At 40.9% G+C, this 25959-nt stretch overlaps 1 protein-coding gene across 2 annotated transcripts; it reads right to left on the bottom strand.

The window, feature by feature from the left end:
- Positions 1-5704: 5704 nt before the first annotated feature.
- LOC111971468 (histone acetyltransferase KAT8) lies at positions 5705-25927 on the bottom strand. Of its 2 annotated transcripts, none has more exons than XM_070446275.1 (11): positions 25759-25927; positions 15382-15456; positions 15073-15251; positions 14863-14916; positions 13920-14084; positions 13626-13715; positions 13232-13372; positions 11020-11113; positions 10459-10609; positions 6534-6688; positions 5705-5959 (listed from the first exon to the last, which is right to left on the bottom strand). In XM_070446275.1, exons 1-11 carry the CDS (start codon positions 25823-25825, stop codon positions 5895-5897), a joined length of 1236 nt encoding a protein of 411 aa, XP_070302376.1. In that variant the 5' UTR covers positions 25826-25927; the 3' UTR covers positions 5705-5894. The 2 variants fall into 2 exon arrangements, with proteins under 2 accessions (XP_070302376.1, XP_023854022.1); XM_023998254.2 differs by lacking the exon at positions 25759-25927 and adding an exon at positions 22655-23035.
- Positions 25928-25959: the final 32 nt, after the last annotated feature.

Raw genomic sequence — 25959 nt, 5'->3', positions numbered from 1 at the left:
GTTTAGTGTTTTTACTCCACCTTGTCTTCACTCCTCCCCTTTATCTATATTTCTCCCTCAAACTGAAACAAACCCACACCCMGATACACCTGTTCTCTCTCCTCCCTCTTTCCATGTCAAACACTCTAGACCCGCTGAGTAATGTCTTGGTTGTCACAAGGGCAAGGCCATTGGTTTTCCATTGCTGTAATCTGTGATAATTTCTCCCGTCTATCTATAGATATATATCTACACCTATCTAATCTGTAATTTATCCTGTGTATAAGAGAGTCAAAGCCAATAGGTTGCACTGTTAAGTTGAAAGGTCTGTGTGTGAGTTTAGTGTGTGGGATGAGAAGAATACTGTACAGTAACCTGTTCAATAACAGAAATGTATTTGTTTAAAATCTATCACTTGATGGTTTAATTTCAGACAAATTAACATGTAAAAAAATATTTGTAAAAGGTATTCAATACAGTAATATGAGATCTGTATGTAAAACATTTACATCTGAAATTGTCATTTAATCACATGCTCTTAACCAGACCGACTTACAGTGAGAGCATTCATCTTAAGATAGCTAGGTTTTGCAACAACAACAAAAAACATATCTAAAATGTATGAATTGAAAATCTAAGATAAGTAATATATTAAACAAAGTACACACAACCAATGATTTCTGATAAAAAAACACAATGTTCATTTTTTGGGGATATAGCCTTTTGGAAAAACTCTTCATACACTATACACACACACAAAGTATGTGGACAACCCTTCAAATTAGTGTGTTTGGCTATTTCAGCCACACCCGTTGCTGAAAGGTGTATAAAATCGTAGACACAGCCATGCAAACTCCATAGACAAACATTGGCAGTAGAATGGCCTTCCTGAAGAGCTCAGTAACTTTCAACATGGTACTTTCATAGGAGGCCACCTTTCTAACAAGTCAGTTCGTCAAATTTCTGCCCTGCTAGAAGTGCCCGGGTGAACTGTAAGTGCTGTTATTGTGAAGTGGAAAGTCTAAGAGCCACAACGGCTCAGCCACAAAGTGGTAGGCCACACAATCTCACAGACTGGGAGTGCTGAAGCACTCCTAGGTTGCAACACTCACTACCGAGTTCCAAACTACCTCCGGAAGCAACATCAGCACAAGAACTGTTAGTTGGGAGCTTCATGAAATGGGTTTCCAGGACCGAGCAGCCTCACCCAAGCCTAAGATCACCCTGTGCAATGCCAAGCATCGGATGGAGTGGTGTAAAGCGCGCCACCATTGGACTCTGGAGCAGTGGAAATGCGTTCTCTGGAGTGATGAATCACGTTTCACCATCTGGAAGTACGACAGACGAATCTGGGTTTGGCAAATGCCAGGAGAACGCTACCTGCCCCAATGCATAGTGCCAACTGTAAAGTTTGGTGGAGGAATAATGATGGTCTGGGGCTGTTTTTCATGGTTCGGGCTAGGCCCATTAGTTCCAGTGAATGGAAATCTTAACGCTCAGCATGCAATGACAATCTAGATGATTCTGTGCTTCCAACTTTGTTTGGGGAAGGCCTTTCCTGTTTCAGCATGACAATGCCCCCCGTGTACAAAGCGAGGTCCATACAGAAATGGTTTGTCGAGATCGGTGTGGAAGAACTTGACTGGCCTGCAGAGCCCTGACCTCAACCCTATCGAACACCTTTGGGATGAATTGGAACGCCGACTGCGAGCAAAACCTAAAATCYCCCAACATCCGGGCCCAACCTCACTAATGCGCGTAGCTGAATCGAAGCAAGTAYAGGCTGTTATAGCGGCAAAAGGGGGGCCAACTCCATATTAATGCCCATGAATTTGGAATGAGATGTTCGATGAGCAGGTGTCCACCGGCCCCCCATCTGAATGTCCACCTGCCATGGCCATGCTCCTTCTCGAGCTGTGCTTCCTCCCACAATGCGATTCCCCAGGGGAGGCTGTCCACACGCTGAAGGGGACAGAACTTTGGTACAAGGGGTAGGGTGGGATTAGGGGTAACATACCTCTCCCCGCTTGCCCCCCCTTTTGTCACACACAAATACCAATATTCCTTCAACACAGTTTACACAAATGCTAAGAGGAGCCTATAATTTACAAACAGATCAGGGCCGGCTGAGGGTGTACTTCACTCCTCACAACACACCAGTTGCAGTCATAGCACAGTCTGCATACATTATTCAACAGTAATAACAAAGCAAAGCCCAGACAGCATTAAGCATAGGGTAACCTGTTCACCTTACTTTGAGCTTTACCTGTCCTCAAACCTGTGGAAGAGAAGTGAAAGAAAGTTTCCCGATGATCACCTCTGTAGTAAAGGGGTTCTTTACCAAGAGACATTGAAAAAGTAGAACCTTCTTTGATCATTTTTTATGTGGTTTTAGAGTTGAAGGTGAGAAGATATATAGCAGATCAACCTTGCTATTGCACATCAAATAAATGTTACAAAAGGTATTAGCCCAGCGTTTATCACTTTTTTAAAATATCAAAATGGGGTCACAGGCAAGAAAAGTTTGGGAACCCCTGTATGAGCCTACTGTAATAGCCTATCAGCATCAACAAGCTTAAAAGGCAGTGACAAATTATAGGCTTACAGGGGGGTGACAAAACAATCTAGAACTGGTTGCCTGGATTCACCATCCCGTTTCAAAATCATTACATTGTTAGGAAAAAACATTAGGAAAATAGAATTGAGTAAAAGCCTATTCAAATTCCAACTCCGTGTTGTTCACATCAAGTCATTGTTCTTCAAAGCGAGCGGAACGGAAGCATTGGTCTTTTGCTGGGTGAATGTAGTATCCAGTGTATAAAAAGGAAAAATCTGCTGAAAAACAACATATTGGGATAAAAAAAATGTTTTAGCTTCTTATAACTAATGCAATACAGTCATAACCGGCACCGACTGAGAAGAGCTGTTGAGGGAATGCGTTGATACCAACAAACGTGAATTATTTCAGAATAACTGAGCACTATCCGTGCCCGCTAGTTGAGTCCGTTTCAGGGTGAATCTCAGAAGAATGTGGTTGAATCAGTACAGGAAGCAGGAAAGGAAGGGATAAGGGGGGAGCATGTGTAATTACCTGCATATTCTAACTGAGCAGAGTTAGCCAATCAGAACGTGCTGCTCACTCTCCTCTTAGCTAAGAGCAGAGGTTATCGATAAAACTTGGCCAAAATACAGGCCTAAGGACAACGAAACATGTCATGAAATTTAACTAGTCTCCCTATGTCATCTTCACTTTGATTCTGTGCTAGAGGTTTCTAAATTATGTGCTTTTCCTTTAGGCTGGGAGAGTTGTGTGCAGGCCACACCCGGTTAAAGGGATACTTCGATAGCGCAATGACTGGTCTATGGGTAACACTGCCTTCAGAAAGTATTCACACCCCTTAACTTTTTTCCCACATTGCTGTTACAGCCTGAAAATAAAATGGATTCATTGAGATTGTGTCCCTGGCCTACATACAATACTCCATKATTTCAAATTAATTAAAATTAAAATCTAAAAAAGTCTTGAGTCAATATTTCTTCAACCCTGTCTTATGGCAAGCCTAAAGTTCAGGAGTAACATGGACTCACTCTGTGTGCAATAATAGGGGTTAACATGATTTTMRGTGACTACATAATCTCTGTGCCCCACACAATAGAGATAATTGTAAGGTCCTGCAGTTGAGCAGTGAATTTCAAACACGGATTCAACCACAAAGGTCAGGGAGGTTTGCCAATGCCCCGCAAAGAGCACCTATTGGTAGATAGGAAAAAAAGCAGACATCCATTTGAGCATGGTGAAGTTATTCATCACACTTTATCAATACACTGTCCAATGTCCTTTCTAACTTAAGTTGCCGGAGAGGAAGGAAACCACTCAGAGATTTCACCATGACATTAAAACAATTAGAGTTTAATGGCTCTGATATGAGAACGTCTCAACAACCTTGTAGTTACTCCACAATACTAACCTTAAATGACTGAGTGAAAACAAGGAAGCCTGTATAGAATATAAATAATCCAAAACATGCATCTTGTTTGCAATAAGGCACTAAAGTAAAACTGCAAAAAAATGAGGAAAAAAAATTAACTTTATGTCCTGAATACAAAGCGTTGTTTGGGGCAAATCCAACACAACACCACTTGGTACCACTCTTCATATTTTCAAGGATGGTGGTGGTTGCATCATGTTATGGGTTTGTTTGTCATCAGCAAGGACTACAGAGGTTTTTTTTAGGGATAAAAATAACAGAAGAGCTAAGCACAGGCAAAATCCTAGAGGAAAACCTAGTGTAGTCTGCTTTCCAACAGACACTGGGAGACAAATTCACCTTTCAGCAGAACAATAACCTAAAACACAAGGCCAAATATACCCTTGAGATGCAAACCAAGATGACATTGAATGTTCTCGAGTGGTCTAGTTACAGTTTCGACTTAAATCAGCGTGAATATATGGCAAGACTTGAAAATATCGTGTGCAAAGCTCTTAAAGACGTACCCAGAAATACTAATTGCCAATGGTGATTCTAACATGTATTGACTCAGGGGTATGTATACTTAAGTAAATTAGATATTTCTGGATATKATTTTTWAAATAAATTTACACATTTCTAAAATCATGTTTTCACTTTGTCATTAAAAGGGTAGTGTGTAAATGCGTAAAAAAAATATATATATTTGGCCGGTAATAAGTCAAGGGGTATGAATACATTGAGGGCAATGTAGTTAGCATTGGCTGCGAAACTACCTCTTAACTTCCTTCATGCTGGACAGAGAAATAAAAATGGTATCCATGAGTTCATCTGACTCTGGGGAAGTTGCTAAAGGGCCTCATTGCCAAAATCACTAAGTATTCCTTTAAGACGGTCCTGAAACAGTGCAGCTCAGCTGACTAGTAAGTGTTTGCCTGACGAATCACTCAGACTTTAATTCTGATGCTCTATAGATCGCTACATACATTCAGTCAATCTGAAACGGACTTCAAAATGAGGGGTGGTGTACAAAACAAATTCATCAGCTATTGGATCGTCTAACAAATCTAACCAATAAGAGTATCAAAGTTGAAAACATCATCATGTAGGCCGGCTTTGGCCAAACCCATCGGTTTCTGGGACCAATCAGAATGTGCTCGCATTTTTTTTAAATCGTCAAGGAGGCAAATCCAGACTCATCGTGGAGAAGAAGTGTCAGTTGGCCAGAGCGATATGGATGAGTAGCCAGGCAAAGTAAGTCTACCGGTATTCAGGTAGGTGTGCAAGCTTTTGCTCTAACACAAGTTGTACACCCCTGCCTTCCCATTCAATTCCTTTAAAATGTCTTATTATCACCATGACAATATAGACAAAGTCGTCAAGGCCTTATGGAAATTTGTTGAGAAAATACCTAAAGCCGCCATGTGAAATCTAATACCAACTGCCTTCTCTCACTTCATGTCATATCACTTTACACAATTGAGTAACAACTGTGCGCCATATAATACCATTGTTATTAAWWWWWWWTTTWWATCAATAACAATACTGACCGTTTTTTTATTGCATCCCTGATTGTTATTACCAGTATTTTCAAAGCATATAGGAGTAGTCTTCACTCAGTCTTCATAGTAGTTGCTTCAGGTGCCTTTGCACCCCACCAAGGGAAAAATATATCTAGGAGAAACACTGCTATTGAGTCAAGTAGAAATTGTCAGTACAAATCACAAAGTTAAAGGAAAGAAACAAGAACACCCAAGTGAATATCAATATTCTTGTTTATTTAAAAAACAGAAAAAAAGACGCTAGTAATGTACATATTGGTTCCTCTTCACAACAAATAGTATAAACTGGGGACAAAGAACAAGTGGAGGGAAGAAGGGAATTGGAGAACAAATACCATGCGTGTGTGGGTTGGGTGGTCTGGCATGATGTCACTAGCACCTTCCCTCACTTCTTGGAGAACTTGGCTTGCTTATGTTTGGGCGGGGCCCACTTCAGACACACGGTGTCAACTGAGGAGACAGAAACATTCTGGTCAGGGTCTCACACACACACACACACACAAAAGAAAACATACATGTGACGCACATGGACGAGCCCCTCATACACACACATATTAGTAACACTATGATATCCTCAAGAGCCCACACATGCTGATGTTCCAGATACTCAACTAGTCTAAAGAAGGCCAGTTTTATTGCTTCTTTAATCAGAACAAGTTTTCAGCTGTGCTAACATAATTGCAAAAGGGTTTTCTAATGATCAATTAGCCTTTTAAAATGATTAACTTGGATAACGTGCCATTGGAACACAGGAGTGATGGTTGCTGATAATGGGCATCTGTACACCTATGTATATATTCCATTAAAAATCTGCCATTTCCAGCTACAATAGTCATTTACAACATTAACAATGTCTACACTGTATTTCTGATCAATTTTATGTTATTTTAATGGACACATTTGTTTGCTTTTCTTTCAGAAACAAGGACATTTCTAAGTGACCGCAAACTTTTGAACAGTAGTGTAGGGAATAAGGTGTCATTTGGGATGGAGGGTATGAGACGTCAATAGGACACATGTCTACCTGTAATTGGCGGCTTCTTGTACTGGGCGCTCTTGAGGTGTTCCTCAACCAGTTTGGGCGTGACACAGATGACGTGCTGGCCTTTCCAGTATTTCACCATGTTGAGGGACTGCAGCGTACTGATGATGTCACCCTGGGTAATACTGGTCATCTGACTGTGGAGGGGGGAGAGCAATGAGAATCTGGGGCTGAGTGTGTGTGAGGTCATATGTGTACAGTTATGATGTGGGAGTACTTGACATATGTACAAGTGAATGCAGGTGTACCAATGTTGTGGATGGATATTCACATACAGTACCAGTCAAAAGTTMGYKKKKWWKRRKWTTWAYMWAAAAAAAAAAAAAWTTTTTTTTAGAATAAATACATTGTAGAATTGTAGAATAAAGACATCAAAACTATGAAATAACACATATGGAATCAGGTAGTAACCAAAAAAAAGTGTTAAACAAATCAAAATATATTTTATACTTGAGATTCTTTTCCTTGACCACCCTTTTCCTTGACGGCTTTGCACACTGTGGCATTCTCTCAACCAGCTTCACGAGGTAGTCTCCTGGAATGCTTTTCCAACAATCTTGAAGGAATTCCCACAGAGTGGTTCGTCCTTTAAAAGTTGCAGCGTACTGCAGCACAGCACAGTGCCAACCACTGGTACCATTAATGCTAGTTTGACCAGAAGAGGGCATCTTTGACTAGCATTTGATGGCCTTCAGTAGTGGCTGTACTAGAGAATATAAAACTTTTTTCTTTTATAAGACCATAGTATTTGGGACTGATTTTAAGAAATGTTGCTTAATATTATGGTGTTTTTATTCCAAGAAAAACCCTCTGGGTTTCCGTTGGAATGGAACGGAAAATATGGCGCTGTACAACGTGACGGTCGGGAGTAGACTACAGTACTTGGCTATTTAGCTAAAGAATCGCGTGTCATGCGGGCACGCGGAAGACTGGGACTCAATTCCCCGACGGGGAGGAAGGAGTAGGCTGTCCTTGTAAATAAGAATTTCTTCTTAACTGACTTGCCTAGTTAAATAAAAAGGTTACACTGAGAGCATAACATTTCTACACCATAATTGTAGTCTAACCAATACCCAAACGGACCAGTCCCCATGCTTGTCTCAGAGCAGCGTGAAACTGTGCTAAAATAGTTGTAGGCTATTGCTTCTAACTTCAATATGCTCTTTAAATAAATAAGACCTACACCACTTTTAACAGTACATTACTCAACACTAGTGAGACTCATATCGTCTACGGTAGGCCTACAGTATATTGAAAAATATGACCTGACTCTCTGCCAATAATTACATATAGAGGATTGGAGGATTCTAAATTTAAACCAAAAGCTACCTCATGGGTCTACCGGTGGCGGCCGGCATGGGTATCTGTAGCAATGCATTTTGCATTGTGATGCGGTGACTTAGCTGCGCCACTGGGGAGGCCCCATCCACAAAGTATCAAAATACAAGAAGCGTTGGTAAAGGTATATTGTCCTGCTAATAGCCCATAATGGGCTGTTATAATACTGTACATGGTGTCCAGGTCAGGATAACCCCCCCCCCAAAAAATTATGAGAAGACTATCAGAAAGAATGTTGGTATTTATTTATTTTGATCCAAAGCCATGAGTGAGTCACTCAGCTTTATGTAGGTGCCGCTATATGACTATCAACTTGATAATATATAACGATCGTTTTTTTTATTATGAAAGAGCGATTGTAATCTGAATAAAGGCCAAAATAATATTTGTAAAGGCCAAAATATATATTTCTGTTTTAAGAGGGAGAGAAACACTGAGCCAATTGTGCGCCGCCCTATGGGACTCCCAATCACGGTCGGATGTGATACATAATAATAATAATAATACTTTGTTGTATTATTTGTCTCGTCTTTTCTGGTAGATTAAACTGAAATTGCAACCAATCCCGGCCGGTTGTGATACAGCCAACCTAACTAAGAAATAGATTTGACGATAGATTTCTCCCCCTACCCACCTTCTAGGCAAGTCTATTGTCCAGCTACCTGCTAATAGCCATAATGGTGCGGTACAACGTGACCGTGTGTTTTTGAAAGAGTATTTTCCAGTAAGCAACAATTTGTTTAATTTCATTAGACAACTTTGTTCCAATATTTCTGTAATTCAGTGATATTTATTCCCATAGTAATTCGTTATGGATCCATAACTAAATAAACATTGGCATTTTGAAAGWGTATTTTTATAATTATTTTATTAACGAAAGCATAAAGATGTCATTATTAGTTACATTGTTTTAGTTTGAAWGTGCAGACTGGCACTAAGAACAGCGGGAACGTTTCCCTAGTCAGCGCCCTTATTAGTGCAATGCCCCTTAAAGTGTTCCTCTGTGCTACCCAGTGTGGCAGAGTGGGGGTTTACCCCCCCTCCCTCCTCCTCCTTTCCCCATGGGCTAGGTCCGTCTCTGTGCGCAGCTCTGCGGCCCATCCCGTGCCCCCTGCCCTCGTGCCTTGAACGCTTTCAGTGGATATAGCTGAAGAACTGCAGGCCAATACACTACTACAGTAAGAGCAAAATAATCCTAACAAAATAAAAACCTTAGTGTGAAGTCGTGCACAATTAACAGTTTCTATTTAGGTTTATGTCACCCATTCATTGTCAGACACAGTAGGACCCAAAAGCATAATCAGTGCTCTAACTCCCCCTTGCGCTGGTCTGGAGCAATGACGTAGGGTACCGTACTAAACCACAAATTACCTCTAAGTACCGCAGCATAATCGCAAAACTTTTAMTGGAGCAACCACTGTATGCTGAGCACTTGTTGGCTGCTTTTACTTCACTACGCYGTCCTACTCATCCCAAACCATCTCAATTGAGTTGAGGTTCGGGTGATTGTGGAGGCCAGGTCATCTGATGCAGCACTCCATCCCTCTCCTAACTTGGTCAAATAGCCCTTACTCAGCCTGGAGGTGTGATTTCGGTCATTCTCCTGTTGAAAAACAAATGATAGCGGAACTAAGTGCAAACCAGATGGGATGGCGTATCACTGCAGAATGCTATTGTAGCCATGCAGGTTCAGTGTGCCTTGAATTCAAAATAAATCACTGACAGTTTCACCAGCAAAGCACCCCCACACATCCTCCAAGCTTCACGGTGGGAACCACACATGTTGAGATCATCGGTTCACCTACTCTGCGTCTCACAAAGACACGGTGGTTGGAACCAAAAATCTCAAATTAGGACTCATCAGACCAAAGGACAGATTTCTACCGGTCTAATGTCCATTGCTCGTGTTTCTTGGCCTAAGCAAGTCTCTTCTTTCTATTGGTCTCCTTTAGTAGTGGTTTCTTTGCAGCAATTCGACCATGAAGGCCTGATTCACACAGTCTCCTTTGAACAGTTGATGTTGAGATGTGTCTGTTACTTGAACTTTGAAGCATTTATTTGGGCTGCAATTTATGACGTGGATAACTCTCATGAACTTATCCTCTGCAGCAGAGGTAACTCTGGATCTTCCTTTCCTGCGGCAGTCCTCGTGAGAGCCAGTTTCATCAAAGCGCTTGATGGCTTCTTGAAATTTTCCGAATTGACTGAACTGCATGTCTTAAAGTAATGATGGACTGTCATTTCTCTTATTTTAGCCGTTCTTGTCATAATATGGACTTGGTCTTTTACCAAATAGGGCTATCTTCTGTATACCACCCCTACCTTGTCACAACACAACTGATTGGCTCAAACGCATTAAGAATGAAAGAAATTCCACAAAATAACTTTTAACATGATTACATATGTGTTATTTCATAGTTTTGATGTCTTCACTGCTAGTCTACAATGTAGAAAATAGTAAAAAAAACAAAAAACCCTGGAATGAGTAGGTGTGTCCAAACTTTTGACTGGTACTGTACATGAGAATGTATTTATGGTGAGGTGAAAATAGTCACTTGTCTGTGTGTACCTGAGGTCCTTGATGGAGAGTGTGCCCCTGAAGTCCCTGAGGATCTCCAGCAGCACCCAGGACCAGTAGCTCCTGTAGCTCAGCTTGCCCAGGTCTGACAGGGGCTTCTCTGGAGAACCCACCGTACTCTCCAATTTAGACAGCTCATAACCTGGGGGGGAGAGAAAGAGAGAGAACATGTGTGATAGTGTGTGTTAGAGCTGGGACGATAAACCAAAAATGATTGTCACCAACCAAACCGGCCATTTATAAACAACATTTTACTGATATTGACAATAATGATAAGTAGCCTTTACTAGAAATGTGAAGTTTGAAATGGAATAGGCCTAAGCCGGCTAATATGAGCTATTGCTAACGGGAAAATTGGTAACATTCAAAGTAGAAGTTTAAGGGGTATAATAAAATATATGGTGCTTAATAATTGTATTAAATTAACGCACAATTTATCGTTGACCTGATAATTGTCAATTTAGCATAATATTTTGTCCATATTGCCCAGCTCTAGTGTGTGTGTGTGTGTGTGTGTGTGTGTGTGTGTGTGTGTGTGTGTAACCCACTCACTGAAGGCTATGAGGAACTTTCCGTATCCTCTGCGCTGGTAGGGTGGGAGGGTGAGGATACACGCCACGTTATTCCCATCTGGAGACTCTTTCTCCTGTGGAACACACAACAAGATCAGCTTTTATAGGCCTACACTATACCAGTTATCCGTTCACCTAAAACAATGAACAATTTCCTTCAGATTTGGGACTTTCCTCAAGACATGAGACATTTTTAGGTCCAAAAGGATTCTTAACAGCTTCTACCCTCAAGCCATAAGACTTCTGAACAGATAACCAAATGGCTACCCGGACTATTTGAATTACATGTACACATTACCTCAATTACCTCGACTAACCCTCAGCACATTGATTCTGTACCGGTACCCCCTGTATATAGCCTCGTTACTGTTATTTTATTGCTGCTCTTCAAATTGTTATTTTCTATTTTCAAATTAGTTTTTTTTTATTGTTTACTTCAGTTTATTTAATAAATATTTTCTTTGCATGTATTTTTTTCTTAAAACTGCATTGTTGGTTAAGGGCTTGTAAGTAAGCATTACACTGTAAGGTCTACACCGGTTGTATTCGGCGCATGTGAAAAATAACATTTGATTTAAATTACAACCATTTATGAAATCTGTTTCTAACCCCCCCAAAAGAATAAACAGCTACATTACAGATAAACTCAGCAAAAAAAGAAATGTCCTCTCACTGTAAATAAACTGCATTTATTTTCAGCAAACTTACATGTGTAAATATTTGTATGAACATAATTCAACAACTGAGACAAACTGAACAAGTTCCACAGAAATGTGACTAACAGAAATTGAATAATCTGTCCCTGAACAAAGGGGGGTCAAAATCAAAAGTAACAGTCAGTATCTGGTGTGGCCACCAGCTACATTAAGTACTGCAGTGCATCTCCACCTCATGGACTGCACCAGATTTGCCYGTCCTTGCTGTGAGATGTTACCCCACTCTTCCACCAAGGCAACTGCAAGTTCCCGGACATTTCTGGGGGGGAATGGCCCTAGCCCTAACCCTCCGATCCAACAGGTCCCAGACGTGCTCAATGGGATTGAGATCCGGGCACTTCGCTGGCCATGGCAGAACACTGACTTTCCTGTCTTGCAGGAAATCACATACAGAACGAGCAGTATGGCTGGTGGCATTGTCATGCAGGAGGGTCATGTCCGGAAGAGCCTGCAGGAAGAGTACCACATGAGGGAGGAGGATGTCTTCCCTGTAACGCACAGCGTTGAGATTGACTGCAATGACAACAAGCTCAGTCCGATGATGCTGTGACACACCGACCCAGAACATGATGGACCCTCCACCTCCAAATCGATCCCGCTCCAGAGTACAGGCCTCGGTGTAATGCTCATTCCTTCAACGATAAACGCGAATCCGACCATCACCCCCGGTGAGACAAAACCGCGACTCGTCAGTGAAGAGCCCTTTTTGACAGTCCTGTCTGGTCCAGCGACGGTGGGTTTGTGCCCGTTGTTGCCGGTGATGTCTGGTGAGGACCTGCCTTACAACAGGCCTATAAGCCCTCAGTCCAACCTCTCTCAGCCTATTGCGGACAGTCAGCACTGATGGAGGGATTGTGCGTTCCTGGTMTAACTCGGGCAGTTGTTGTTGCCGCCATCCTGTACCTGTCCCGCAGGTGTGATGTTCGGATGTACCGATCCTGTGCAGGTGTTGTTACACGTGGTCTGCCACTGCGAGGAAGATCAGCTGTCCGTCCTGTCTCCCTGTAGCTTTGTCTTATGCGTCTCACAGTACGGACATTGCAATTTATTGCCCTGGCCACATCTGCAGTCCTCATGCCTACTTGCAGCATGCCTAAGGCACGTTCACGCAGATGAGCAGGGACCCTGGGCATCTTTCTTTTGGTGTTTTTCAGAGTCAGTAGAAAGGCCTCTTTAGTGTTCTAAGTTTTCATAACTGTGAACTTAATTGCCTAACGTCTGTAAGCTGTTAGTGTCTTAACGACCGTTCCATAGGTGCATGTTCATTAATTGTCCATGGTTAATTGAACAAGCATGGTAAACAGTGTTTAAACCCTTTACAATGAAGATCTATGAAGTTATTTGGATTTTCACAAATTATCTTTGAAAGACAGGGTCCTGAAAAAGAGCCGTTTATTTTTTTGCTGAGTTTATACATTTATACTTTGGACAAGCAGCCACAGATATCCCCATCCCTGTACTGGGACCAGTACTTACTTTGGAGAAGTATCCCACTATGTGTGCTCCCTGCCTGTTGACTTCAGTCAGAATGTAAAATACAAAAGGCTCCACGTCAAAGTACAGCGTCTTGTGGTCCAGGAAGAGCTTGGCCAGTAGACACAGGTTCTGGCAGTAGATCTACAGAAAGAGACGAGGGTCAGTATTACCGTCAGTGGGTTTGTTCATTTTAATACACCTTACAGATACTCAATGAAGAGGAGTCAGTTATGTTAGTGCTGGAACAAACATATGCAAATTAGGGGTACCCCCAAGACTTAAGTTGTAAGGTCTAGGTTGTTCTTGTTCCCAGTTAACTAAGACCTGTTTAAATTGCTTTCAGGGCATTTTGGGGTAATTCTCTGTGGTTTGGTCCTGCCTCCTGTGTTCTTACCTTGTGGTCGCGTCCGTCCACTTCGTACACAGAGATGTTGCTCCGCCTGTAGATCTCTTTCCCAAGAGGCTGCCTCCACTGACATTGGGACTGGAGGAACAGATAGAGTGAGAAGGAAAGGTAGAGAGGAAATAGAGGTGGAGAAGGATGAAACATAAGTATGTGGTCCAAAGCTTTTCAACTGTATATTGGTCAAATAGAAGTGCTAGTCTCAAATGCTAGATGGTAATGAAAGACAACAGCAATGCTGAAGCTAACAGTGCTTTTAAACTGATGAAGCTGACAGTCACTGACCAGGTGGTATCTGAAGGTCTTCTCGTACTTCATGTACTTGAGGCAGTACTCGCAGATCCACAGCTTGGGCTGCTTGCCGTAGTCCTCTGGGAATGGGGAGAAGTACCAGGCGTCAATCTCGAAGTTTCCAATCTGGATCTTGTCCACGTACTTCACTTTAGTGATCTGGGAGAGAGGCAAGGACACATTTTTWACTTTCCCTCCTTCTCTAGGAATTGTATTGTCTTACAACTACATACAGTATGAGTCAAAAGTTTGGCACACCTACTTATTCAAGGGTTTTTCTTTATTTTTACTATTTTCTACATTGTAGAATAATAGTGAAGACATCACTATTATTTTCAATTGTCCTGTTGAAAAACAAATGATGTCCCACTAAAAACAAACCAGATGGGATGGCGTATTGCCTGACCAGATTAAGACATGAAGGTCAGTCAAGGTAATGATGGACTGTTGTTTCTCTTTGCTTATTTGAGCTGTTCTTGACATAATATGGACTTGGTCTTTTACCAAATAGGGCTATATTCTGTATACCACCACTACCTTGTCACAACACAACTGATTGGCTCAAACGCATTAAGAAGGAAAGAAATTCCACAAAATTAACTTTTAACAGGGCACAACTGTTAATTGAAATGCATTCCAGGTGACTACCTTATGAAGCTGGTTGAGAGAATGCCTAGAGGGAGCGAAGCTGTCATCAAGGCATAGGGTGGCTACTTTGAAGAATCTCAAATATAAAATAAATTTTCATTTGTTTAACACTTTTTTGGTTACTACATGATTCCATGCGTGTTATTTCATAGTTTTGATGTCTTCACTATTATTGTACAATGTAGAAAAAAATACAAATAAAGAAAAACCCTGGAATGAATAGGTGTCCAAACTTTCGACTGGTACTGTATATCAAAAAGTGCATGACATTATAGCTACACACGCTTACCGCCTCATGCTCCTTTTCCAGGGCAGCTGTGGTGGGGTCCATCTCMGCGTACGTCTGGCGGGAAAGAGCAGTTCGATTAGAAAACAAAAATAGAGGGAGCCCATTTAATATCTGAATCTAACTGACAGAAGAACAGTTTAGAAATTGACAATGGGGATATGATCCACCGCTGTTGGGGTATGTAGTCTAGAACCTCCTGCACTAGCCTACCTTCTGCACGTGGTTGATCTCATCATGTTTGCGTTTCTGGTTGCGGGTGATCTTCCTCTCGGGCTGCTCCCCCAGCTCGCCCCCTCCACCACCCTCAGCGATTTTTGTCACTGCGTCCTTCGCCGTCTTGGTCAGTGCCAGACGAGCCTTGCCCACCCACTCATCCAGACGTCTGTTAACTACAGGCCCAGGGGAGAGGTAAAGAGAGGATTGGAGGAGGAAGAAACGATAAAGGGAGGTGGAGGAAAGTAGAAGGAGAGGTGTGTGAAAAGATAGAGCATGGAAGTGCTGTGTGTGTGTCCCACTCACATCCAACATAGTGTACGTAGAACTCCTCTCTGCCCTCCTGTTCGTTCAGCCTGGACTGGATAACCTCAGCAGAATCTGGGGGGAAAAATGAAAAAAATATGCATTTTACTGATTTAACTGTAGCCATCTCTGTAAAAAAGCACATCTAGCTAGCTATACATTTTTAACAATGCTTTTTTTCTGATAAAACCTAGTACATTGCATCTGCCYCGGAACCCAGTTTCATAAGATTACCATATGTCCCAGCTGTTTGCTGTAGTTTTGAAGTAATCACAAAAAAAACAGGCCTTATTTCAAGGAATTTTTCATCGTGCCAGCTCCTATTAGTTCTATTGAGCACCGTGGCACCAACTCGCTTTCCGAACGTTCTATTCCCAGCTTATTGTGCTTTACTATTGTTGGCAATGAGACCTGCCCACGTTGCTGGTAGTTAAAATGTAAACAAAAAATGTATCATGGAACTCTGAGGTTATCCAATTGTTTACTATAAGGAAATATACAGTTGAAGTCGGGAGTTTACATGCACTTAGGTTGGAGTCATTAAAACTCGTTTTTCAACCAGTCCACACATTTCTTGTTAACAAACTATAGTTTTGGCAAGTCGGTTAGGACATCTACTTTGAGCATGACAAGTAAATTTTCAAACAATTGTTTACAGACAGATTATTTCACTTATAATTCACTGTTCCTGTTCCACCACAATTCCAGTGGGTCAGAAGTTCACATACACTAAGTTGACTGTGCCTTTAAACAGCTTGTAAAATTCCAGAAAATGATGTCAAGGCTTTAGAACCTTCGGAGAAGCTAATTGACATAATTTGAGTCAATTGGAGGTGTACCTGTGGATGTATTTCAAGGCCTACCTTCAAACTCAGTGCCTCTTTGCTTGACATCATGGGAAAATCAAAAGAAGTCAGSCAAGACCTCAGAATAAAYATTGTAGACCTCCACAAGTCTGGTTCATCCTTGGGAGCAATTTCACAATGCCTGGAGGTACCACTTTCATCTGTACAAACAATAGTACGCAAGTATAAACACCATGGGACCACGCAGCCGTCATACCGCTCAGGAAGGAGAAGCGTTCTGTCTCCTAGAGATGAACGTACTTTGGTGCGAAAAGTGCAAATCAATCCCAGAACAACAGCAAAGGACCTTGTGAAGATGCTGGAGGAAACAGGTACAAAAGTATCTATATCCACAGTAAAGCAAGTCCTATATCGACATAACCTGAAAGGCTGCTCAGCAAGATAGAAGCCATTGCTCCAAAACCGCCATAAAAAAGCCAGACTACGGTTTGCAACTGCACATGGGGACAAAGATCGTACTTTTTGGAGAAATGTCCTCTGGTCTGATGAAACAAAAACTGAACTGTTTGGCCATAATGACCATCGTTATGTTTGGAGGGAAAAGGTGGAGGCTGCAAGCCGAAGAACACCATCCCAACCGTGAAGCACGGGGGTGGTAGCATCATGTTGTGGGGGTGCTTTGCTGCAGGAGGGACTGGTGCACTACACAAAATAGATGGCATCATGAGGGGAAATTATGCGGATATATTGAAGCAACATCTCAAGACATCAGTCAGGAAGTTAAAGCTTGGTCGCAAATAGGTCTTCCAAATGGACAATGACCACAAGCATACTTCCAAAGTTGTGACAAAATGGCTTAAGGACAACAAAGTCAAGGTATTGGAGTGGCCATCACAAAGCCCTGACCTCAATCCCATAGAAAATCTGTGAGCAGAACTGAAAAAGTGTGTGTGAGCAWGGAGGCCTACAAACCTGACTCAGTTACACCAGCTCTGTTAGGAGGAATAGGCCACAATTCACCCAACTTATTGTGGGAAGCTTGTGGAAGGCTACCCGAAACATTTGACCTAAGTTGAACAATTTAAAGGTAATGCTACCAAATACTAATTGAGTGTATGTAAACTTCTGACCCACTGGGAATGTGAAACAAATAGAAGCTGTAATAAATTATTCTCTCTACTATTATTCTGACATTTCACATTCTTAAAATAAAGTGGTGATCCTAACTGACTTAAGACAGGGAATTTTTATTGGGATTAAATGTCAGGAATTGTGAAAAACAGAGTTTAAATGTATTTGGCTAACACCTTGCCCAAACCGGCTGCGCGTGTGCGCTATCGTGCATAAATGTATTTTGCCCCGCCCCCCCCCACGCGATCACGACACGCAGGTTAAAATATCAAAACAAACTCTGAACCAATGACATTAATTTGGGGACAGGTCGAAAAGCATTAAACATGTATGGTAATTTAGCTAGTTAGCTTGCACTTGCTAGCTAACGTTAATTTGTCCCATTTAGCTAGCTTGCTGTTGCTAGCTAATCTGTCCTGGGATATAAACATTAAGTTGTTATTTTACCTGAAATGGACAAGGATCTCTACTCCGACAATTAATCCACACATAAAACGGCCAACCGAATCGTTTATAGTCATCTCTCCTCCTTCCAGGCTTTTTCATTGTTTAAATTATATGGTGATCGCATCTAAACTTTCATTGTATTACCACGACTACCGGCAAAACAGTTCGTCTTTCTATCACTCACGTGGGTATAACCAATGAGGAGATGGCACGTGGGTACCTGCTTCTATAAACCAATGAGGAGATGGGAGAGGCAGGACTTGCAGCGCGATCTGCGTCAGAAATAGGAATGAGTTCTATTTAGCCCTTGGCGTCGCAGACGCTCGTTGGCGCGCGCGAGCAGTGTGGGTGCAATAATGGAATAACATGGATTTCTAAATTTATTTTGCGATGCACGCAACGTGTCCGGTCTGGTCAGCATGTAAGGTGTATGTAAACTTCTGATTTCAACTGTATCTCAGATAGGGGGGGTGAGGCCTAAGAGGGTTTTGTAAATAAGCATCAACCAGTGGGTCTTGCGACCGGTATATAGAGATGACCAGTTTACAGAGGAGTATAGAGTGCAGCGATGTGTCCTATAAGGAGCATTGGTGGAAAATCTGATGGCCGAATGGTAAAGAACATCTAGCCGCTCGAGCACCCTTAGGTGTATGTAAACTTCCGACTTGAACTGTTTGTTTGTATGTATGTACGTATGTATATACACACACACACACCTGTTCTGAAAGGCCTCAGAGTCTGCAACACCACCAAGCAAGCGGCAATATGAAGACCATGGAGCTCTCCAAACAGGTCAGGGACAAAGTTGTGGAGAAGTACAGATCAGGGTTAGGTTATAAAAAGATATCTGAAACTTTGAACATCCCACAGAGCACCATTAAATCCATTATTTAAAAAATGGAAAGAATATGTCACCACAACAAACCTGCCAAGAAAGGGCTGCCCACCAAAACTCACAGACCAGGCAAGGAGGGCATTAATCAGAAAGGCAACAAAGAGACCAAAGATAACCCTGAAGGAGCTGCAAAGCTCCACAGCGGAGATGGGAGTATCTGTCCATAGTACCACTTTAAACCGTACACTCCACAGAGCTGGGATTTATGGAAGAGTGGCCAGAAAAAAGCCATTGCTTAAAGAAAAAAATAAGCAAACACATTTGGTGTTCGCCAAAAGGCATGTGGGAGACTCCCTAAACATATGGAAAAAGGTACTCTGGTCAGATGAGACAAAAATTGAGCTTTCTGGCCATCAAGGAAATTGCTATGTCTGGCGCAAACCCAACACCTCCCATCACCCCGAGAACACCATCCCAATAGTTAAGCATGGTGGTGGCAGAATCATGCTGTGGGGATGTTTTTCCATCAGCAGGGACTGGGAAACTGGTCAGAATTGTGGGAATGATGGATGGCGTTAAATACAGGGAAATTCTTGAGGGGAACCTGTTTCAGTCTTCCAGAGATTTGAGACTGGGACGGAGGTTCATCTTCCAGCAGGACAATGACCCTAAGCATACTGCTAAAGCAACACTCGACTGGTTTAAGGGGAAACATTTAAATGTCTTGGAATGGCCTAGTCACAAAGCCAGACCTCAATCCAATTGAGAATCTGTGGTATGACTAAGATTGCTGTTCACCAGCGGAACCCATCCAACTTGAAGGAGCTGGAGCAGGTTTTCCTTGAATAAGCTAAAATCACAGTGGCTAGATGTGCTAAGCTTTTGAGACACACCCCAAGAGACTTGCAGCTGTACTTGCTGCAAAAGATGTCTCTACAAAGTTTTGACTTGGGGTGGGGGTGGGGGGGGGGGACTAGTTAAGCACACTCAAGTTCAGTTCTTTTGTCTTATTTCTTGTTTTTTTCTCTCACAATAAAAAATATTTTGCATCTTCAAAGTGGTAGGCATGTTGTGTATATCAAATGATACAAACCCCCCAAAATTATTTGTAATTCCAGGTTAGGAAAAATGCCAAGGGGGTGAATACTTTCGCAAGCCACTGTAGGTGGCTTTTAAGCACACTCAAGTTCAGTTCTTTTGTCTTATTTCTTGTTTTTTTCTCTCACAAWWWTTTTTTTWYATTGAATTTTTAAAATTCCATTTTCCTTAAATGGCACCAAAAAAGGTATACCTTTTTTATTTTACCCCTACAATCTGTTCTTAGGACAAAACTGAAAAATAACTTGTGTAGAAAGTAAACATCCGCATCTCAATGGTGCCAAGTGTGCTTATGTCTGCATAACGAGGAAGAAGGGGGAAAATGGCAACTTGTGACTATTTCTGGTCTTTATCGATCAATGACAGCAGAATACACTGCCCAGCCTTATATAATTAGAAAGAGGAGATTATCCTGATTAAAATGGTGTCCSACTTGAAAAAAAGAACAATATGACGACCTCAGTTCTATGAGTAATTTTGTTGATGTCTGCCAAAACTTACATCATTAGAAACTAGGCCACAATGTGAAAGCGTGGCAAATTTATTACATTTCATTATTCACAGATCTACTCATCTGATGACATGGCAGGCAGCACTCACATGAAAACGAACTGCTCAGTAAAGTAAAGAGCTACCAGATTTATAATTTTAAAAAGCTTGTTTTAGTGTCTGTGTCCAGTGTCGGTAGTTTTTTGTTAAGGGGGTATTACTTTCGCAGATAATGACACCCATCTAAATAAAACATTTTTTTATTTTTTATTATTAACTAAATGTATGGTGTTTGTCAGTTTCATTTAAATAGTTATTTTATGGTTGTACGTGATAAAATTACCTAGAAAATTGTATATTTTGCAATTCTGAATATTTACTACTTTAGTAAGGATATACAATTTATTCAGTACTACTGCAGTTGCTAAATAATTCCAATAGATGGCAGTATAAGACCACAAATTAAATTTCAGAAGATTAGTTCTCTCCCTGGATACACCACTACCCTCACAGGAAAACTCATGTGCGCACTTTCTGTCCCTTTCCACACTGCTAACACAAGTGGAAGGGCTGAAAAGGCATTTAACAGAWTGCTGTGAAGAAATATAATGATGATTCATGTTTATTATTACTTGTTTATGTGCTCATGTTTTGAAATTATACTTCATTACCATAACAATTATCAATAAGCCTGAACATTAATTCAGTCACCTCTGGTCGACAAAAATTTATTTTCCTAGTACATTCATTGTCAAAATCGTCAACCGTCATCGACCCGCTCTGCCTTCATGCAAAAGTAGCCAACTCAACAAGCCCCACCAAAAACTTGTGCCTTCTCGCGCAAGCGAGGGGCATGTTGGAGGTAAGTTTGCTAACAGTGAGGGTGCATGATGTAATTTGTTGGCGGGCTGGAAGAAGCAGTCATCTTTTCTATTCGAGGCTGTGTACTCATAATATGATATACGTTAACAGAGCTTTTTATTATGCATGTCTACTAGGGTTGAGGTTAGCGCACCTGATTAGTGATTATTTGGCCGGGGTTCAATACCTGCTATAGTCACTATTTTTTTTGCTCTCCCAAAAGCAACACAGGCCTAATATGAGATAAATAGCTACCTGTAAATTAATGAGTGACCATTTTAGAAAATCATGGGACATATAGTCTTTGGTTGCATGCTATTTTATGTCAATCTTATTACTGCTATAGCCTATAATTGATGCTTTGTGGTTTTATGCTGCCATCTATTGGAAATATTTAGCAATTTAAAGTTATTAATTCAAATAATGTCACTGGTGAGGCAGCTGAGAAATAAAGTGTATTRTTCTTATTAATTCCTGAGATCAGTCTCAAACCTGCCCCACCTATCCCATCCAATTGTTGGACTTTCACATAGGTCACACCCAGTTAAAACCACATTTGAAAAATAAAATGTGGCCTGTTTATCAAGTTCTGCCTTACAATAATAAATACCATAAAAGAACAACAACAAAAAACAGCTAAATGCTTGCATAGGTTTTGAATAAAAAACAATCAAAATGCTATTTAGTACTATAATGGTATTTATTGACAATATTATAACACAAATAGTTTTAAAACGTATTCTAGGGTACCCTACCCAAGGTTTAGGGTTAAGGGCTAAAACAGGTTATAACTACGGTTAGAAATTAAGCAAAAAACAGTATGGATTTATAGCTCTCTTGCTCCACCCTGTGGCCTTCTGTGGGTACTAAATAACTAATTCGTGACACTTTCTAGGCTAATAATCTGAGGTAGCATTTCCACAGATCTACATTAACATGGTTATTTCTTAATTAAAAAATGTCCTCTGGCTGTTTAAATCGGCCACATCTTGAAAAAGATGACAGGGACATATGTTTTTTTTTTTAGGTTTACACCCTCCATGAGCAGAAAATGTTTAACGTTTGATGGCTATGCGCCAGCCATCGTTAGCTCTGCGGGTCACAACAACGTGTAACGTTACCCAGGCGAACAGCGAGTTTGCTCACCAAGTAGCCCCAACCTTGTTAATTATAATAAATTACTGAGGTAAGCCTACGAGTTTAATATGAGCAGGTCTTATTGCCAACAATAGCCAGGCAGGAATTGTGACCTAGAACAATAAGGCTGGGAATTGAACGTTTGGAAGCGAGTTGGTGCCACTGTGCTCAATAGAACTAATAGGAGCTGGCAGGGTGAAAAATGCCCAAAAATGTTTTTCCGCGATTAATTCAACACTACGCCAAGCAGTTTGGACAGATGGTAATATTAAGAAACTGGGCTCCAAGGTGGATGCAATGAACTAGTTTTAGTTTTTAAAAAGAGTTGTTATAAATATCACGTGTCCAGCCTACTATCAATCTGAAGATATATGCAGAACCAGTCGGGACGCACTGATGATAAATAGTGTTCTGCCTCACAGCCTTTCAAACGTAGCTAACTATTTTTGGCTTATAAACAAATACRTACGCCATGTCTTGTCGGCTCGCTGACATAAATACGTCTCTCCGATTTCGACTGACACCTCTTGCTCCCTGCCCAACAACACTCCTTCCCCGTTGCGCTGAGAAATKGAGCCCCCGGCTTCTCTTTCCCGATCAATGGCCTCCGACTCATCCTCCTCCCCGCCACTGCCGTTAGATGAACAAGTGGCTTGTATTCCAGTGTCCAAGTCTTCCCGGTCCGTTACGTTGTGTCCCGTGTCAAGTTCAATGTCCATTCGGTCCTCTGGAAGATTGTTGTTGTAGTTATTGTCTCGAATATGACGCTCGTTCGTCGTTAGCGCTGTTGCGGCAGACATCTTGTGTAATTTCAAAACACTGCCTGCCCCGGACGATGTGAGTTTGCGCAGTGCAGAGGGGGGCGTTCTCAACTCTTCTAAACAAGTTGTTCTTCTAACAGATCTAGGATCAGATTATATACCCCCTGGGTTGGGTAGGTTATTTTCTTAATGTTATCCGTTACAGTTACTAGTTACCTGTCCAAAATTGTCATCAGTAACGTAATTTTGGGATTACCCTAATTCAGTAATCTGATTACATTCCGTTACTAATGCCTCTTACTTTCCCCATAAGAGGCATTAGAAGACAAAAATGTATGTTACCAATTGAAGGACATCTATTGCAGGATAAATCAATGTTAAAGTTTACACAGCTGGCCATATATGGATGTTCAATTTTACTTCATGAGTTGGTTATGTAGGCTTCTTCTAACCCATCGCTTTCTACTACATATAATGCAATTAAATTATATCTTTACCTTAACAACCAAAGTCTATCAGAATTCCAGTCATTCCATTAAATGTTATACCCCTTGATCTTCAAGAATAGGACTTGGAAATATGYAAGTATTGATTTGCCAAATTGTTTTACCTGAGCATGACCCCAAAACTAAGGACTTATTAGCCACCCCTAGTAATTTATGATTTTGTTGTCATAGAGGACTGATTGGGCTCATTGATTCGAGTTGAAAAATAAATGCTGCGCTCATGGAATGGAATTCTTTGAGCACTACTGAAAAGTCCTATTTACATGTGATTTTTTTTAATGCCATATGCTGCATTTGCTGTAGGCCTATTGTTTACCTTTTTGTTGGTGACACTTTGATAATATGCAGCTTTTTAAAGGGCAAATCCACAGATGAAACAATAACAAAACGGTCGCCCTGACTCTGTTTTGGTAAAAAGCTGAGGGATGGGCCTGGAGAAATGAAACCACTCTCAGACTAATAGACAGAGCTATGGATGCAAGGACTGACCATCCATGATATACAATTATTGTTTTAACCATGTTATGAGGCAATTCAGTGTTTGTTTATATTTACAATGTTTACAAACATGGAATAAAACAAGCGTATATTTTGGGTTCTCATGGAGTGTGACAGTTGAACGAAACTCATGAGGGATTTATAAGTTATATTCTTCAAGAATCAATGGATATAGATATATATCTATCTAATTTATATATATATCCAAGTCCAAAAATGGATGTAGAAACTACAGATTGCCCCTTTAAGTCTATCAAAAGTGTGCAAGTTTGAGCATGTGTCCATTAGGCCCATGGATTTATTTATTTTATCAGAATGAATTAGATTGAGCAATAAAAGCCCCACTTTTATTCCACAGGCTTGGATCTGCATTATGCAGCTGATGCAAGAGCGCATTTTTCACTGGCTGTCCACTGGTTTGAAAAACAATGATTGATAGACAGCTTAAACTTCTTGAATTCAACCATTATTGGGTTCAAATACACATTTAGATTTGTGAACAGCCATCCACAACAACCACAATCCGTAAGGCGCAAATAGCTCAAATAAGAGAGCAGCACTGTGATTCACAATGCGCTATGTAGATATCAATAATCAGTGATGTCTGTATCGCCGTAGACTACACCACTACTATCATCCTTACTTCCAAAAGCCTATTCCTGCTCTTTTCATGCAATCCAGCAAACACATTTGGTGTGTCATCATAGTGGTCTCTGACTTGTGGTCAGACTCGTTCAGGTGGAACAAATTTAAAGTTGCATCTTTTTTCAATGCTGATTTGAATGTCATTAAGAAAACAGAGAAGTGTCAAAGATTTTTTTTCGCAAACACCCTTTCTGATTTTAAAAGTAATCCTAGAAGTAATCTAGTTTTTCAAAAGTATTTGTAATCTGATTACAATATTTTAGTTGGTAACGGATTAGTTACCTTTTTTTGTAATCCCATACTCCCTAACCCCGTCTACCCCCATTCGCCGTGCTTAGACCAGTGGCAATTTTAGCATTTAAATCTTGGTGGGGCAAACTCAACAACAAAAAAATTGTGATTTATGCCAGCAAAAACACTACACAACACCAAACAAAACATTAATTGCACTGTAACGACGTCAAGCGGTGCCCACACACTGTTATAGGGCCTATATAAAGCTGTCCCAACAGCAGTGCTTTCTTTTCAGCACAATGGAGTGAATCCTTACCACCGCTACACCTGGCTAATTAATTCAGCCACGTTTACGGCCTTTTTTATTTTTATATTTTATTTTTTATAAACATAGCTGATATGGCTGACTTACTTAAACAAAATGTGGTTTCTACTGACAATTGAGGTGTACAAACTATGGCATAAAGGAATGATGAGCGGATGAGGCATTCCAATTAAGACATTAATGAGCAAGCGACGAAAGACGTATTCAATGTAACTATTTGTTCAGTACTTTTGAAATGTACAGCGACAGAATGCAGAACATGGGCTCTTAAGTACTTTCCCTGTACACCAATTCAGAACCGTAGGATAAATAGTGGTTACAGCGTTAGGCCAGTAACRGACAATGAAACCTCTTACAATATTAGATGATGACATTTCTCAAAAACAGGTTATAGGCTACATGTGCAGCACCACCGAGTCAGAAAAGTAATATTAGGTGAAATTAAGAGGTGAAAATAGACCAAATTATTGGGGTGAGGCACATGGGCTACTAACAGCTTATTACACAACATACACTTAGTATTACTTTCTTAGCTACAGTATACATATCTCCCTTGCATATTACATAATTTATGCAGCAGCAAACAATACATGTTTGGACTCACCTTGGCTTGTAATGTGCTCACTTAAATATGAATGTGGCGCGGTGGTTTTGTCATCAAACTTTGTCATCAAAGTCTGGCATTCTCTGGATTTATGGTGGGAACTCAGGGAAAAAAACACAGCCACTCCATTGAATAGCAGGCTGGTTGCTTTGCACTGCTTGCAGTTAGCCACTGATTTCTTCCAAACAACTCATTGTTGAA

The sequence above is a fragment of the Salvelinus sp. IW2-2015 genome, linkage group LG13, assembly GCF_002910315.2.
Source record: "Salvelinus sp. IW2-2015 linkage group LG13, ASM291031v2, whole genome shotgun sequence".
In the NCBI taxonomy this organism is placed as follows: domain Eukaryota; kingdom Metazoa; phylum Chordata; class Actinopteri; order Salmoniformes; family Salmonidae; genus Salvelinus; species Salvelinus sp. IW2-2015.
Note: the sequence above shows the minus strand (reverse complement) of the source record. Positions and strands in the feature narration are given on the sequence as shown.